We start from the raw sequence: 19008 nt of genomic DNA, 5'->3' as shown, positions 1-19008 counted from the left end.
GTTGGGATGGAGATTGGATGAACTGCAGCAGGCCAGCCTGTCACATTGGATAATGTGGCTGTGGAACCCAGAGAGGATGAGGAAAACAATAGTCATGGGCATCAAGCCTTCTTTCATGTCGCTGGGCATTGATACACATTTAGAATGAGTGGCACCAGCTACTGAGCATGGCAAAGACGCAGAGCAGCTGTGGAGGCAGTGACTGCTCTGCCCATTTCCCATCGGAGGACTGAGGACAGGCCCAGCAATGTTCAGCTTACCACAGATGGCAAGCCTCAGGAGTCATCATCAAAGTGCCAGGGGACTGGAGCAGCAGTGTGTAATGTGTGGACATCTGTCAGAGTTCTAATTGGCTGCTTGCTCCCGATGATCCCTGGAACAATCCTGATTACATAGAAAATAGGAGGTGGCCAGTCCGCCCTTCGAGCCTGCTCAGCCATTCATTTTAATCATGGCTGATCATCAAGTTCAATACCCTGATCCCTTTAGCCCCAAGAGCTCTACATAATTCCTTCTTGAAATTACACAACGTTTTGACCGCAATTACTTTCTGTGGCAGTGAATTCCATAGATTGACAAAAACCAGGTCCCAGTGATCACATCTCCTCCAACATTCTGCATAGGCCAGCAACCACCTGCCTTGATAGACACAGTCAACTGAGACACTGATGCCCTGACATTTCAATGAAGCTTTGTTGTAGGCCATTTGAGCTTCTTCGAACTTCAGTCTGTCTTATTCTCCCTATGTACAGTTCCCATCCATGTTTTAACATATTAAATCCATTGGAATCTAAAATCACTATGTTATTGCAGCAAATACAAATGCCTTTAAAATAAAACGATAGCCAATAGATCATCATGTTCTGAGCTATCGCATCCACATAAACAAATAAATGAATTCCATTTCAGCTAAAGGCATTTTCTTGTAATAGTACACAATTCAGCTCTCAAAGGAGATTTCTGACACAGGTCATCTTTTGAGATTCACCCATCAAAAAGATTTAATAAGTTTAATTTGCGAGCGTTCTATATCACTTCATGTGATTCAATGCTGCAAGTGGAGAGAATCCAGCAATCTAGATGCTCTCAGTTCTCCCTCCCAGCATAGCAAGTAGCCCCTTCCCACTAAGCACCCAATACTGCAGCCTCTAGCCTGCTTGCCAGAGTCCAATGTTACTAATTTTCTCAGCTCTAAGTTAGAAAGACAAAAAAAAGAGATAGATCAAAATGAGAACTGTGAGAAAGAGGAAATGAAAAACAGCAGAGGAAACAAGAAAAAGAGAGGAAGGCAGCAATGAGCAAGCCCAGAACACAAGAATGAGCAAGTGATAAACTGAATGAGGGAAAATGCATGACAGAGAATTACAGTATGCAAGAGGCAGAGAAAAAGTGCGCACCAGAAACAGACTACACAAAATTGAAAAAGCACAGAAGAAATTAAGATTGAAAGATTCTTACCTGAGAGCACGTGATGCAAAATCCACAAATCCGATTTCTGGAAAAGCATGTTTTAATTCAAATAAACATGAATTCACAACTCACTGAGTATTGTACTTCAAATAAAATTGAAAACCTGTATATGCACAAGCCTAAACTCACTCTTCAAAAGGATTATTACTGTTCTTATCTTCTATCTCTTCAATTCTGCTGCATTCTCTGAAAGGAAACTGCAAATTTTCAAAGGTCAGTGTACAACAAAACCTCCAATCTCTTAAGGTATGCACAAGGACTTGGCAGTTCAAATAAAACAAATTAATTTTCAGTACAAGAAATGTAAAGACATGGTACATGGTCATAGCAGTCTTCACAATCAAAATTGGAAACATTTCCACCGTTATTCAAAATTATACATAAGATTATTTCACATATTGGTACAAACGGAGCAGATCCTTGTAGTGATGCTTTTTATGAGAAGGAACTATAAAGCAATGATTTTTTAAACTAAAATTTGCATACCCTCAGGTCAACCGCACATTCCCAAAGGGATCATGAAGTCAATGTGAAACCAGATTTTTCTTCATGTATCTTGAATTCCAACAGATCAGAATTCACGCACAATGGGCTTAATTTTAACTCAAAGTGAATAGTTGCCCAGCAAGTTAAAATCTCATCAGATATTGAAAAACGTCGGCACTAATGGCACCATTTAGTATTGGTTAATTGAAGGTGATTTTTGGAAATTTAGCACAAAGGGATTTGTGATTAAATAACCAATATTTGAAGAAAGCTCTGACAGGAAATTTGGAAACAGCTCTTATAAAGCAGTTGCGGAAGCAGGAAATCGGAAATAAGAACACAAAATCCTGGAAATACTCAGCAGGTCAGCCTACATCTGTGGTGAGAGAAACAGTTAACAACTGGTTCTGATGAAAGTTGACAGTCTGGAAACATTAATGCTATCCCCTCTGTTTTTATTTCTTATGGGCATTTTTATTACAGCTAAATATAAATTTAGATGCAGATTTCGGATTGTTGCTATGTTTTACACCAAAACAAAAGGTGTGTTGTGAAGTAAGGAATTTCATAGCATAGCTTCTCACCTATTTCAATGACAAACTCATTGAAAAATTTAAACTGCTAGATCACCAGGTAAGAATCTTTCATATGAGTTTTTTTTCTCTTTCCTGCACTGTCTTTTACGCACACTCTTATTTGCTCTCCTGCATGCTATTCTTGTCTCTTATATTTAGATACAAAATTTTAGCACAGGGCTAAATAGCTGGCTTTTAAAGCAGACAAAGGCAGGCCAGCAGCACGGTTCAATTCCCATACCAGCCTCCCTGAACAGGCGCCGGAATGTGGCGACTAGGGGCTTTTCACAGTAACTTCATTTCAAGCCTACTTGTGACAATAAGCAATTATTATTTCATTTTCAATATAACATACAAATTTGGAATAGAAGTAGGCCATTCAAGCCCCCTTGAACTTGCTCTATAATTAGCCGATTTTCCACCTCAACTTCACTTTCCAACCTATCCCCATATTCCTCAATCCACTTTGCACCCAACAAATCTACCAATCTCTTTCTTGGATATACTCAATGCCTAAGCATCCACAGCACTCTGGGATAGAGAATTCCAAACATTCACAGTCCTTTAAGTGAACAATTTTAAATAAATACTTTTCTGATAATGTCAATCCTGGCCAAAAACACAGAAACTATGCTATAACTGTGAATGTACAACACTTTCAAAAGTCAACTCGGGGCCAGAAGCATCACCCATAAGACAAATACGTACTGCGCTCAATTAGCTTAGTTAAATGTGATAATGTCCTCTTTTCTTTGGATACACTGGGAAACGGAATGCTCCATTGTCTCATAAAATGCACCATCAATGTTCAAAATTTCACAATATGCCACACTACTTGAATTTAAAAATACCAAATTGGGCTGACCTGAAACTCCTTTCGATATATATCGAAACCTTCGTGGTATAGTCGGTCAGAAGAAAACTCTTCCAACCTTAGCTATCTCCTGCTATCCTGTTGCTGCTCTTGTGTCTTGTTTCATTTTCTCTTTTGCTGTCTCTATTTCTCCTGATCTCTCTCCAACCTCCCCATTTCCTCTTATGCTTGTGTGTCATTTTTCTGCCTTCTTTTTCCTCTTATGTTTTATCTTTTCGCTCCTTTCCTTCTGTATTTTTGACTGGGAGCTGATAGGCGGAGTGGCTTGATATGGTAGGGTGTAGGATGCAAGGCTGCCTTCAAGTGCCACAGGCTGCATCATCTGCAGATGGCAGGCAGGGATGCAAGTAGTGATTTGAGTGCTTTCTGGAGTGCCAGGCATTTTTGTCTGCTAGTGGGTGCAGATTGTTGATTGGGCCAACAAGTATTGAAGAAAAGTTTTCCGGGATACATAAATGTAAGTCAATAAGATAAGGAAAAAGAAACAAACAGCTGTGTTGTCTAAGTGATTTGAAGTCTTAATACATAGAACAATACAGCACAGAACAGGCCCTTCAGCCCTCGATGTTGTGCCGAGCTTTGTCCGAAGCCAAGGTCAAGCTATCCCACTCCCTGTCATTGTGATGTGCTCCATGTGCCTATCCAATAACCGCTTGAAAGTTCCTAAAGTGTCCGACTCCACTATCACAGCAGGCAGTCCATTCCACACCCTAAGTAAAGAATCTACCTCAGACATTTCCTCCTGTATCTCCCACCCTGAACCTTATACTTATAGTATGGCCCCCTTGTAACAGCTACATCCACCCGAGGAAATAGTCTCTGAACGTCCACTCTATGTATCCCCCTCATCATCTTATAAACCTATATTAAATCGTCTCTCATCCTCCTCCCCTCCAAAGAGAAAAGCCCTAGCTCCCTCAACCTTTCCTCATAAGACCTACCCTCCAAACCAGGCAGCATCCTGGTAAATCTTCTTTGCCCCCTTTCCAATGCTTCCACATCCTTCTTATAGAGAGGTGACATGAAAACTGAAGAAAGAAAGAATTTGCTCACTGCAGCTTTTAAACACAATCCAAAGTTGAACAGATTCAGTTTCTTATCAACTGTAAAAGATTTAAAGAAAATAAGGGTCAACTATGCTAAATGCTTGATGAGGGAACACTTTTTTTCATAAGGCCTGTGGCAAAGCCTGAGGCCAGAAGATTATTGGATGCAGGGGAAAAGAAAATGCACATCGTGATGCTATAGAAGATCACATCACTGACATTGGAAATGCAAATTATGAGTTAAAAGAGCTGAAAGGCAAATAGAAGTATATGGCAAATTGAATCCTTACCAGTTCACACCTAATACCTAGTCATGAAGAATAAGTATGCGAGATATGTAACATAAATAATGATTGAATACCAAGTATTGTACACATGTGAAACAGTTCTTACTCATTGTACCTTTAAAACAGGTTCTGACATTTGATCAGGTTCAAAGATCAGTGATTTTGAACATATCTTCAAGGAACCTTTAATTGATCTGTAACAAATGAAGGTATAAGTTGGTGTCCAGGTAAATATATCATAATAGAAAACTAATATATTGAGCTCAGGCCTATGCAGCTCTTGTTTTGCCCCATAGCAACTAGTCAGCTGGAAACAAGGCCAAATGTATTGGAAAAAAAATTACTTTCCCCCATAGAAAGTGTTATTATCACATGGATACACATATATTAGCTATTAAACAAAATAACACATTAAAAAAGGTAAGGGGAAAGAAACAAACAGCAGTGTTTCCAAGTGTGTTGCAGAATCTCTTATAAAAGATGAACACAGATGTACGGCACGTGTTCACTATAGTTGTTAACACAACATAAAGTTCCTAGATTCAGTTTCTAATAAACTGCAAAGGATCTAAACAAAATAAGCATTGGGAAATACAGTTCTTTTTCATCAAAAAATTCTTCACACAGAAGTAGAAGCATCTCTCTGGATCCAAACTTTTTATGTTAGATTGTACACCCGAAAAAGATTAGACATAAATGTTGAAAAGCTTTTTTTAAAAAAAATAAAATGATTGAAAATATGCCACAAGTACTGACAGCCACCACCCAAGTGGCCATCCATCATCTGGATTTGGTGATGGGTAATGAGGCAGACTTGATGAGAGAACTCAAGGGAAGGAACCCTTAGGGGGCAGTGACCACATTATGATAGAATATACCCTGCAGTTTGAGAGGAAGAAGCTGAACTCAGATGTAACGGTATTACAATTAAATAAAGGTATAAAGATGGAATACAATGTGGAAAAATGTGAGGTTATGCACTTTGGAAGGAAGAATGGATGCATAGGCTATTTTCTTAATGGGGAAATGCTTAGGAAATCAGAAGCATAAAGGGACTTGGGAGCTCTAGTTCAAGATTCTCTTAAGGTTAACGACCAGGTTCAGTCGGAAGGCAAATGCAATGTTAGCATTCATGTTGAGAAGGCTAGAATACAAGAGCAGGGATGTACTCCTGAGACTGTGTAAAGCGCTGGCCAGGCCCCATTTGGAATATTGTGAGCAGTTTTGGGCCCCGTATCTAAGGAAGGATCTGCTGGCCTTGGAAAAGGTCCAGAGGAGGTTCACGAGAATGATCCCTGGAATGAAGAGCTTTCATATGAGGAGTGGATGAGGACTCTGGGTCTTTACTCTTAGAATTTAGAAGGATGAGGGGGGATAATATTGAAACTTACAGGAGACTGTGAGGCCTGGATAGAGTGGACATGGAGAGGATGTTTCCACTAGAAGGAAAAACTAGAACCAAAGGGCATAGCCTCAGACCGAAGGGATGATCCTTTAAAGCAAAGAATTTCTTCAGCCAGAGGGTGGTGAATCTGTGGAACACTTTGCCGCACAAGGCCAAATCACTGAGTGTCTTTAAGACAGAAATAGATAGGGGTTCTTGATTAATGATGAGATCAGGGGTTATGGGGAGAAGACAGGAGAATGGGGACAAGAAACATATCAGCCATGATTGAATAGCGGAGCAGACTTGATGGGGCAATTGGCCTAATTCTGCTCCTATGTCTTATCTGAGTGTAAATAGTGGCAGCCTAGCATTCGTGAAGGACATCAAAATTGGGTCTATCCCTGGCCTCATCTGATGTTTATATTTATCCATGTGCAGCAACAATCATCAGATGTCAATCAGAAGGGTGACAGTACTGGGTTTTATCCCTAATGCAGGGTGAAAGAGGCCAATTATAGCATCTTGTTTTTAAAAGGGCATCATTTAATTATTTGCAAAATCTTTCAATAGAACATAGAACATAGAACAATACAGCGCAGTACAGGCCCTTCGGCCCTCGATGTTGCACCGAAACAAAAGCCATCTAACCTACACTATGCCATTATCATCCATATGTTTATCCAATAAACTTTTAAATGCCCTCAATGTTGGCGAGTTCACTACTGTAGCAGGTAGGGCATTCCACGGCCTCACTACTCTTTGCGTAAAGAACCTACCTCTGACCTCTGTGCTATATCTATTACCCCTCAGTTTAAAGCTATGTCCCCTCGTGCCAGCCATTTCCATCCGCGGGAGAAGGCTCTCACTGTCCACCCTATCCAACCCCCTGATCATTTTGTATGCCTCTATCAAGTCTCCTCGTAACCTTGTTCTCTCCAACGAAAACAACCTCAAGTCCATCAGCCTTTCCTCATAAGATTTTCCCTCCATACCAGGCACCATCCTGGTAAATCTCCTCTGCACCCGCTCCAAAGCCTCCACGTCCTTCCTATAATGCGGTGACCAGAACTGTACGCAATACTCCAAATGCGGCCGTACCAGAGTTCTGTACAGCTGCAACATGACCTCCCGACTCCGGAACTCAATCCCTCTACCAATAAAGGCCAACACTCCATAGGCCTTCTTCACAACCCTATCAACCTGGGTGGCAACTTTCAGGGATCTATGTACATGGACACCTAGATCCCTCTGCTCATCCACACTTCCAAGAACTTTACCATTAGCCAAATATTCCGCATTCCTGTTATTCCTTCCAAAGTGAATCACCTCACACTTCTCTACATTAAACTCCATTTGCCACCTCTCAGCCCAGCTCTGCAGCTTATCTATATCCCTCTGTAACCTGCTACATCCTTCCACACTGTCGACAACACCACCGACTTTAGTATCGTCTGCAAATTTACTCACCCACCCTTCTGCGCCCTCCTCTAGGTCATTGATAAAAATGACAAACAGCAACGGCCCCAGAACAGATCCTTGTGGTACGCCACTTGTAACTAAACTCCATTCTGAACATTTCCCATCAACCACCACCCTCTGTCCTCTTTCAGCTAGCCAATTTCTGATCCACATCTCTAAATCTCCCTCAATCCCCAGCCTCCGTATTTTCTGCAATAGCCTACCGTGGGGAACCTTATCAAACGCTTTGCTGAAATCCATATACACCACATCAACTGCTCTACCCTCGTCTACCTGTTCAGTCACCTTCTCAAAGAACTCAATAAGGTTTGTGAGGCATGACCTACCCTTCACAAAGCCATGCTGACTATCCCTGATCATATTATTCCTATCTAGATGATTGTAAATCTTGTCTCTTATAATCCCCTCCAAGACTTTACCCACTACAGACGTGAGGCTCACCGGTCTATAGTTGCCGGGGTTGTCTCTGCTCCCCTTTTTGAACAAAGGGACCACATTTGCTGTCCTCCAGTCCTCTGGCACTATTCCTGTAGCCAATGATGACATAAAAATCAAAGCCAAAGGTCCAGCAATCTCTTCCCTGGCCTCCCAGAGAATCCTAGGATAAATCCCATCAGGTCCCGGGGACTTATCTATTTTAAGCCTGTCCAGAATTACCAACACCTCTTCCCTACGTACCTCAATGCCATCTATTCTATTAGCCTGGGGCTCAGCATTCTCCTCCATGACATTATCTTTTTCCTGAGTGAATACTGACGAAAGATATTCATTTAGTATCTCGCCTATCTCTTCAGACTCCACACACAATTTCCCATCCCTGTCCTTGACTGGTCCTACTCTTTCCCTAGTCATTCGCTTATTCCTGACATACCTATAGAAAGCTTTTGGGTTTTCCTTGATCCTTCCTGCCAAATACTTCTCATGTCCCCTCCTTGCTCATCTTAGCTCTCTCTTTAGATCCTTCCTCGCTACCTTGTAACTATCCATCGCCCCAACTGAAACTTCACAACTCATCTTCACATAGGCCTCCTTCTTCCTCTTAACAAGAGATTCCACTTCTTTGGTAAACCACGGTTCCCTCGCTCGACGCCTTCCTCCCTGCCTGACCGGTACATACTTATCAAGAACACGCAGTAGCTGATCCTTGAACAAGCCCCACTTATCCAGTGTGCCCAACACTTGCAGCCTACTTCTCCACCTTATCCCCCCCAAGTCACGTCTAATGGCATCATAATTGCCCTTCCCCCAGCTATAACTCTTGCCCTGCGGTGTATACTTATCCCTTTCCATCATTAACGTAAACGTCACCGAATTGTGGTCACTGTCCCCAAAGTGCTCTCCTACCTCCAAATCCAACACCTGGCCTGGTTCATTACCCAAAACCAAATCCAACGTGGCCTCGCCTCTTGTTGGCCTGTCAACATATTGTTTCAGGAAACCCTCCTGCACACGCTGTACAAAAAACGACCCATCTATTGTACTCGAACTATATCTTTTCCAGTCAATATTTGGAAAAAACATGGTCAAGTATTTGGCCTTTGACTTCTTGGATCAAGGATTAGAAATTCAACTCCCTTTTTATCCCATATCAAGCTTAAAATTAGAGGAATTTTCTAACTCTTAACTAACTTCAGGAATATTATTCCCCAAATGCATTGTAGTTAGTTTCTTTCGCAGTGCAAGATTAGCTGCTTTTTCATATCACAGCAATACTTCATACAGACTTGGTTTGTCAAACAACAGTTCTGCTGACAAATAGGAAGAAACAGACACCAATTACCCAACACAATAACTTGAAGTAACATTTCCAGATTTCATACAGTACCTTTTTTCTCCTTTGTTGTTGGTAAATACATAAGAAAATGTGTGATGGTCAAAGTAATACTCTTCGAGGTCAAGCATCAGCAGAGAAAACCTGTTTGATATAAAAATAAATATGAACTGGGGCCCCAAAAATAAATTATTTTCCATTGCCAAATGCCAAAGCTACATATTTAGGTTATTGTTTAGCAGATATCAAGAGGAACAGTTATTTGATTTGTACACAATTCACTTAAACAAACTAAGTCACTGCAGTTTTTCAATCAAACACAAATTAGGGTATTCAGGAACCATGTAAACTTATCATTACAAAATTAAAACAGATCTCCCTCAGATTGTCACACAATAGCATATATTATGCATACAGCAAAGAAAGGAAGGAGAAGATTCTACCAATAAGCACACCAGACAGCAAATTACTTCAGAAAATTAAGAGATGTAGGAAAAATATAAGAATGACTCTTGTGAAAGTAAAACATTGGATCTTAATTTCCTGGCAAATTTAGTATAATTACAAGGTAACTGCGGAGAGCTGAGCCATTTCCCCCCACCCAGAATTATACATGCAAGTAATTTACACCAACTTTAGACCGAAACATCGATACATGCAAATTTCCTTAATCACTATTTCTGTTCTTTAAAAAAAAAACTGCAAAGTATTTTCTATAACCTTTCATGTCAGAAACTGATACATTAAGAGAAGAATCATAACTATATTTTTATTTCAAACATGTCACGCTTAATATGGAAGAATTGTGTTGACGTTTTCAAATTTCAATTTCCATATCACTCTGATTAAAAAGGACCTAAAGAAGGAATATGGCATAAGTCCCATGCTTTCTGTGAGCCCCAATTTACGCTTGTTTTGCATTGGTCTTTGCATCCTACTGTATGTTACTAAGCTTCTAAACAAATTTCTGTGCAAGTTGCCAATAGCATCATCCAGGTTTAGCACAGTAGGTTAAGACAGCTGGTTTGTAATGCAGAACAATACCAGCAGTGCAGGTTCAATTCCCATTCCAGCCTCCCCAAACAGGCGCCAGAATGTGGCGACTAGGGGCTTTTCACAATAACTTCATTGAAGCCTACTTGTGACAATAAGTGATTATCAGCAAAGAAACCAGGGTAAAATTTGACATAAAGCGGATCAAAGAAATTATGGCTAATGTTTCCTGCCAGTCAGAGGTTTGCCCATTGGTTTATGTGCATATGCTTGTGGAAGCACATCAACATTCTAGGCTGTGAGGTACCCGGGCTGTTAGCAATTTTAGTACTTTACCCAAGTCCAAAACATAATCTAGCCCTTTTCTTTTCACTTGAATCTGTCTTTCATAAGACACTTCCTAGTAATGACAAGCTGAAGAAGGTGTTAGATTAGGTTCAATATATGGTATTTTAAGCAATGAGTAACTTTGTTTTAACAGTTTTTCAAACCTATAAATCTGTATTAAAACAAAAGGTCGTTGCCAAATTTAGCATCATGTCAATGCAACAAGCAAAACAAAAACAGGTTTTCTAGCTTGGAGCATAAACCACAACCTATAGCAAATATATAATTGCCAGCATTTGGTAAACAGTTGTTCATTGCCATAATTATATTTCTAAAGTACGGTATAAATAGTCAATGACTCACAGGTATGCTGTTGAATTTATTGCTCACTGTGTTCAAATAATTAACAAACACATCTTCTCAGAGCTGTCACTAAACATCCAACAGGATCAGGAACTTACTCTGCAAATATTTAACAACTGCCAATCTTCCTCAGCAAACAGCATAGATTCTACCTGCATTACCTTCATTTTAATGTTAAAAAACATTAATAGAGAATAAATTAGGGCATCATCAAAGCTTGTTTGTATGATTTTTACTTTGTGCCTTATCCTGCATTTCCTCAGCTCATACTTGATCAAGACTCCTCGGCCATGATGCTGCAGCCTGGTGTGTCAGTCCATCTGTCTCCACTTTCTCAGTATGATTTAGCGTTAATAGGTAGCCTGGATCTGTTGGCTGGGACAGACATGTTATTTTGCAGCATGGAGAATGTCCTTCATTGCCAAACTGTTGAGTTGGCCACTAATGAAGAATGCCAGACATTCCCCACTGACAGAGAACACACACCCAGGACTCTTGGCTTGGATTTAACTTTGAGGCCCCAGTCACTCGGAGCAAGTAGCTAAACCCATAGCTGATCCCTCATTCTTATTGCCGTCCACGTTCAATACAGTTTGGATGCTTTCTTATTTCCTCTATACATCTCACACCCTATGACCCATTTCAATTAATCACCTTTCTGTAAATTCAGTCTCCTCTCCCACCTATATTCCACACTTTCTGTAAATTTCTCAAAAATACATTATTGATTTATTCAACTTACACTTTTTACTCTTTTGGTCATGGGTGTCAAACTGTCAGAGATGAATACTGGGACAAGGGTTTGGTATAGAAAGGAGAAATCAACAAGACAGAGAACTTGGATTGACAAGTTGAACTAAAACTAAACAAAGAACAAAGAAATGTACACCACAGGAACAGGCCCTTCGGCCCTCCAAGCCCGTGCCGACCATGCTGCCCGACTAAACTACAATCTTCTACACTTCCTGGGTCCGTATCCCTCTGTTCCCATCCTATTCATGTATTTGTCAAGATTCCCCTTAAATGTCACTATTGTCCCTGTTTTCACCACCTCCTCCGGTAGCGAGTTCCAGGCACCCACTACCCTCTGCGTTAAAAACTTGCCTCGTACATCTACTCTAAACCTTGCCCCTCTCACCTTAAACCTATGCCCCCTAGTAATTGACCCCTCTACCCCGGGGAAAAGCCTCTGACTATCCACTCTGTCTATGCCCCTCATAATTTTGTAGACCTCTATCAGGTCGCCCCTCAACCTCCTTCGTTCCAGTGAGAACAAACCGAGTTTATTCAACCGCTCCTCATAGCTAATGCCCTCCATACCAGGCAACATTCTGGTAAATCTCTTCTGCACCCTCTCTAAAGCCTCCACATCCTTCTGGTAGTGTGGTGACCAGAATTGAACACTATACTCCAAGTGTGGCCTAATTAAGGTTCTATACAGCTGCAACATGACTTGCCAATTCTTATACTCAATGCCCCGGCCAATGAAGGCAAGCATGCCGTATGCCTTCTTGACTACCTTCGCCACCTGTGTTGCCCCTTTCAGTCACCTGTGGACCTGTACTCCTAGATCTCTTTGACTTTCAATACTCTTGAGGGTTCTACCATTCACTGTATATTCCCTACCTGCATTAGACCTTCCAAAATGCATCACCTCACATTTGTCCGGATTAAACTCCATCTGCCATCTCTCTGCCCAAGTCTCCAAACAATCTAAATCCTGCTGTATCCTCTGACAGTCCTCATCGCTATCCGCACTAAAGAAAAATTCACTGAAGAAAAATTCTTACTGATAAAAATAGGATCTCCTTGGGAAGAAGGGTGAGAGTGCAGGAGATTGGGGTCATTGAAACATAAGGCCAAGAGGAATGAGGGGATACACTGTAGCTGGCTATGTCAATGTAAATTCAAAACATAAGAAAGGACAAAAAATTCAATAAATAGTTGAAACCCAGATAATCGGTTTAAATTGGTTTTTAGTAACGTCTGAGAATATGGTCTGACAGGGGTGGCACGGTGAAGTGGTTAGCACTGCTGCCTCACGGCACCGAGGACCTGGGTTCGATCCTGGCCCCGGGTCACTTTCCGTATGGAGTTTGCACAATTTCCCTATGTCTGCGTGGGTCTCACGCCCACAACCCAAAAATATGTGCGGGTAGTTGGATTAGCCATGCTAAATTGCCCCACAAATTGGAAAAAAAGAATTGGGTGCTCTAAATTTTTTATTTTTTTTAAAGAATATGGTCTGGGTGCAAGGGAATGAAGAGGTGGGGGACGCAGTAGGAATATGCAAATCAGCTTGAAGAGTTAGCAGAATGACAGTAGGGAGGTGCTGGAGTTAGGATTGAGTGAGAAACTGTACTTCAAAAGACTAGTGTCGCACAAAGACAGGGAATGCAGCACTCAGACTTGGGGTACCGTCAGCACAGCCAATGGAAGACAGCAAAGGTCGAGGCCTAGCACAGGGTAATTGAGGAAGATGATTAAAGGTACTCATGGAACCAAAGTCACTGACGATGGGACATCACCTTGCTCAAGCTGCTGCTCAATAGTAATACGCAGAATGCTGAGGATGTCTGGACAACAGCAAGCTGAAACACTCAAGTGTGCTGCCTACAGTGACACTGTAGGTCAGTGGAGTCATTCATAGTTCTAGGACACAAAAGGCAGATCACAGGTACACTCCAGAACAGGAGTTGGGCCATTTAGCCCCTCAGACATGTTTGCCATTCAACAAGATCATGGCTGACCTTTAACCTAACTCCATATACCTGTTTTTTTCTATATACCTTAAAACCTATGGCTAACAAAAATCTTAGCAAATTTAAAATCAACAATTGATCGAGCAGAGTTTGCTATCTACCATCCTTTCTGTGCAGAAGTGCTTCCTACTGTCACGAAAGCAACTTTCATGATTCAATAACTCATTACAGTTACACAGTGATGTAATATGGTCACTAAAGCATATTTCACTGGACTGTGTATTTTCCAATACATAATTCATCACAAGTGACCTATCGCTTTGCTTCCAACTGCAAATTAATTTCCTTACAATACTATCCTGTGACTCGCAAGGAATGCATGGGTTTCTCAAAGAATTCAACATAATTAAAGGACTACTTTTAATCTAGTTCCTGTTCTGCAATAATATTTCACATGACCATGGAGTGAACACTAAATGAAAAAAGTGAATTTATGATGCAGTAAACAGAAACATGTACTGTGCTCACTTTATTATATTTCAACTTTTTTTTGACACACACTGGCAGATGCTGAAAGAAATAAATACTCAGTTACAGCGGACTTACACAAATAGAATTCACTAGACCAGACATCATGCTTTGTATTCAAGTACAGCAATCTACAATTATATAGAATCTAAAAATGTAGGAAAACACAGAACATCATCATCCAAAAGTAGACACTGAGTGAAAAGAGATAGTAAGAAAGGTGAAAGAAAAGTAGGGGGAAAAATGAGATAGCAACGCAATGGACTCAGGTTCAAAGTGGCTGCCAAAATGGCAACAGAAGAAATTAAAGTTACATCAACAGAGAGTCATAGATGTTTACAGCATGCAAACAGGCTCATCGGCCCAGCTGGTCCATGCCGCCGAGTTTCTATCACTAAGCTTGTCCCACTTGCCTGCATTTGGTCCACATCCCTCTATACCCACCCTGCCCATGTAACCGTGTAACTGCTTTTTAAAGGACAAAATGGTACTTTTTTGCAGCGAGCCCAGGAGTCACTTAAGTCACTCTGTACACTTTACTCAAATATAGGACAGCAAAGTAAAAGCTGCAACTCAATACTCGATTCAGATTACAAATAACTCTTGGCTGGACATCAATCAGAAGTCTATTAAATTACAACCTTATGGCTTGCACTTAAAAAAAAAAATCTCCCTTCCCAACAAGTATTCAGTCCGTAAGCACTGGATCAAGCAGATATCATGTCCAACTGGTGGTATCCATTATTTATCTCTGAGCTTCAACAATGGACATCAGCAAATTATTTAACGACAGAAGCAATGACAGCACAGTGGGTATACCTACATCTCAAGGACTGCAGCGGTTCAAGATGGCAACTAACTCACCATCACCTTCTGAAGGGGAACTAGGGATGGACAATAAATTCTGGCCTAACCAGTGACGCCCACAGACCGCAAAATGAATTTTACACAAAAGCATCGACCTTCGAAAGAGCGCACTACACATGTCCACTCTGCCTTATTCCTGGAATCCCATAACCTAACCTACACATCCCTGGCCACCAAGGGCAATTTACCATGGCCAATCCCCCTAACCCATACATCTTTGGACTGCGGGAGGAAACCGGAGCACGCGGAGGAAATCCACGCAGACACGGGGACAATGTACAAAGTCAACACATCAGTAACCCAAGGCCAGAATTGAACCCAGGTCCCTGGCGATGAAAGACAACAGTGCCACCATCTTGCTAAGAGGGGTTATTAAACTTGACATCTGAGACCCTGCCACAGGTATTTTTTTGAAATTAAACTTGGCAGGGACTGCAGTGAATCAAGAAAGCAGTACACCATTACCAGCTTCTCAAGGGCAGTGAAGGGATGGGCAATAAATGTTGATCTAGCCAGTAACGCTCACATCCCATAACCAAGTGGGTTTCCTCCGTGTGCTCCGGTTTCCTTCCGAAAGATGTGCTTGTTGGGTGAATTGGACATTCTGAATTCTCTCTCTGTGTACCCGAACAGGTGCCGGAATGTGGCAACTAAGGGCTTTTCACAGTAACTTCATTGCAGTGAAATGTAAGCCTACTGACAATAATAAAGATTGGTTTTTGTTTTTAAAAGCCCCCTGGTCTCTATGGCTCAGTTATTGACTGGTCTTGGAGCTATGACTTAATTCTACACACAATCTAACAAAACACTCCAACAAAACTTGAGGCTTTCACACCACTGAATGTTGATTTGGTTCAAACCAAAGTGGAAAATCTTAACAGGCAGTTCAAAGCAGCCGGAGTGAAGACTGAGGAGCTTTTACCACATGATACAGGACTGTCATTTTTGTATCTTGTAAATTGCAATACCAGTGACACAACAACGGGAAAAGAAACTGCGAAATAATTTCAAACTGAAATTCTCTGGACGAGGAAGTCAACTTTAAGAAAGCAAAAAGAAAGTTATAGCAACTACAAAACCCGAAGGGGATTTAAAAATAAACCAGAATGATCCAGCCTGACTACAGGAACCAGCTAAAACAGAAAACACTTTCACTGCCACACAGCCAGTCAAACATCTGATCCCAGTTAAACAGCTGCAGCCGGAAAGCCGACCGCAGGACCTCAGCGAGTTACCATCGCGACCCCGCACCGTCCCCCGGTCCCCCCCCCCCCGGCCGGCCTCACACAGGTTGGCCCGGTTCCCCGGCCTAGTTTTCTACCCAAAGCCGGGGGTTCGAGTGCAGTTGCAGCATTGCCCTGCTCCCCAGGTACTGACCTCTCCCTGCAGCGCTGTTGCTGTTGCTTCTTCACAAAGGCCATTCCGAATACAAGGCATCAGTGCCGGGCCCGAGAGACACAGAAGCCAGCACCGAAACTCACACAACAGGAAGCGCAGCCGGAAGCAAGGACCGCCCACTGACACCGACACAGTCCAGAGTCACTCCCACTGGCACCGACAGAGCCCAGAGACACTCCCACTGGCACCGACAGAGCCCAGAGACACTCCCACTGGGGCCGACAGAGCCCAGAGACACTCCCACTGACACCGACACAGTCCAGAGACACTCCCACCGGCACCGACAGAGCCCAGAGTCACTCCCACTGGCACCGACAGAGCCCAGAGACACTCCCACTGGCACCGACACAGTCCAGAGACACTCCCACCGGCACCGACAGAGCCCAGAGTCACTCCCACTGGCACCGACAGAGCCCAGAGACACTCCCACTGGCACCGACACAGCCCAGAGACACTCCCACTGGCACCGACAGAGCCCAGAGTCACTCCCACTGGCACCGACAGAGCCCAGAGTCACTCCCACTGGCACCGACAGAGCCCAGAGTCACTCCCACTGGCACCGACAGAGCCCAGAGACACTCCCACTGGCACCGACAGAGCCCAGAGACACTCCCACTGGCACCGACACAGCCCAGAGACACTTCCACTGGCACCGACAGAGCCCAGAGTCACTCCCACTGGCACCGACAGAGCCCAGAGTCACTCACACTGGCACCGACAGAGCCCAGAGACACTCCCACTGGCACCGACAGAGCCCAGAGTCACTCCCACTGGCACCGACAGAGCCCAGAGTCACTCCCACTGGCACCGACAGAGCCCAGAGACACTCCCACTGGCACCGACACAGCCCAGAGACACTCCCACCGGCACCGACAGAGCCCAGAGACACTCCCACTGGCACCGACAGAGCCCAGAGTCACTCCCACTGGCACCGACAGAGCCCAGAGACACTCCCACTGGCACCGACAGAGCCCAGAGTCACTCCCACTGGCACCGACAGAGCCCAGAGACACTCCCACTGGTACCGACAGAGCCCAGAGACACTCCCACTGGCACCGATAGAGCCCAGAGTCACTCCCACTGGCACCGACAGAGCCCAGAGACACTCCCACTGGCACCGACAGAGCTCAGAGACACTCCCACTGGCACCGACAGAGCTCAGAGACACTCCCACTGGCACCGACAGAGCCCAGAGACTCTCCCACTGGTACCGACAGAGCCCAGAGACACTCCCACTGGGGCCGACAGAGCCCAGAGACACTCCCACTGGCACCGACAGAGCTCAGAGACACTCCCACTGGCACCGACAGAGCCCAGAGACACTCCCACTGGGGCCGGCGGAGCCCAGAGACACTTCCACTGGGACCAACAGAGTCCAGAGACACTGCCAATGGTACCAACAGAGCCCAGAGACACTCCCACTGGGGCCGACAGAACACAGAGACTCTCCCACTGGGACCGATAGAGCCCAGAGACACGCCCACTTGGGCCGACAGAACCCAGGGACACTCCCACTGGGACCGATAGAGCCCAGAGACACTCCTACTGGCACCGATAGAGCCCAGAGACACTCCCACTGGCACCGATAGAGCCCAGAGACACTCCCACTGGTACCGACAGAGCCCAGAGACACTCCCACTGGCACCGATAGAGCCCAGAGACACTCCCACTGGGGCCGACAGAACCCAGTGACACTCCCACTGGGACCGACAGAGCCCAGAGACATTACCACTGGCAACAACCGTCCCCAGAGACACTTCCAGAGCAACAGACACAGCCCAGAAACACTCTCACATCAACTGACACAGTCCAGAGACAGTTCACAGCAACGGATCGAGCTTAGAGACACTTCCACTGGAACTGACACAGCCCAGAGATACTCCCAGAGCAACCGACACAGCCAAGTGACAGTCCCACAGGGGCCAGCAGAAATGTTGAGTGTGCCAGGATGAAGGCGTCGTGCACACTGTCCGGGTACCGGGCACAGGAGTGTATGATGAGCACCTAATGCTCACATATCAGCTGCATGTTTATCGAGTGGAACCCCTTTCGGTTTGTGTACAGCGGCCTGTTATCCGCAGGTGCCTATAAGGGGACATGCATCCCGTCAATCATCCCCTGGACCCAGGGCATCCCGTTGATTGTGGCGAACCCCACTGCCCGGGCACCCGGGCATCCTGATGGGCTCGGTCCTCATTGAAATGGCCGTATTGAGGTGTCCAGTGTCATGTGAGAGTACCTTTAATAAATGGGTGTTTATTACTGCAGTGATGTCAGAGAGTGGGTGGAGCTGGGCTGTCTGTCAGCTTTTTACTTTCGTTTTAGGTTGTTTGCTGCAGGGTGTGTTTTAACTTCGTTTTCAGAGCTGGGTAGCTGCAGTCACAGCCAGAAGGTGTATTAGAGTCTCTCGCTCTGTAATCTAAAGAATGTAAATCGATCCTTTGGTGATTTAAAA

At 43.8% G+C, this 19008-nt stretch overlaps 1 protein-coding gene across 1 annotated transcript in view; it reads right to left on the bottom strand.

Annotated features, from left to right (window-relative positions):
- The window catches only part of nsmaf (neutral sphingomyelinase (N-SMase) activation associated factor), a 131166-nt gene extending 114446 nt beyond the window's left edge, over positions 1–16720 (bottom strand). Inside the window, exons 1-5 of the mRNA XM_072467725.1 lie at positions 16533–16720; positions 9430–9519; positions 4854–4932; positions 1600–1667; positions 1459–1495 (exon numbers count right to left, since the gene is read on the bottom strand). Of these exons, the coding sequence (XP_072323826.1) occupies positions 1459–1495; positions 1600–1667; positions 4854–4932; positions 9430–9519; positions 16533–16576 (318 nt within the window). The 5' untranslated portion in view covers positions 16577–16720. The remainder of the gene's footprint in view (positions 1–1458; positions 1496–1599; positions 1668–4853; positions 4933–9429; positions 9520–16532) is intronic.
- Between the last annotated feature and the right edge of the window lie 2288 nt (positions 16721–19008).

The sequence above is a fragment of the Scyliorhinus torazame genome, chromosome 11 (genome assembly GCF_047496885.1).
Source record: "Scyliorhinus torazame isolate Kashiwa2021f chromosome 11, sScyTor2.1, whole genome shotgun sequence".
Lineage (NCBI taxonomy): Eukaryota > Metazoa > Chordata > Chondrichthyes > Carcharhiniformes > Scyliorhinidae > Scyliorhinus > Scyliorhinus torazame.
The sequence above is the reverse complement of the archived record's forward strand: the minus strand, read 5'-3'. Positions and strand labels throughout refer to the sequence as shown.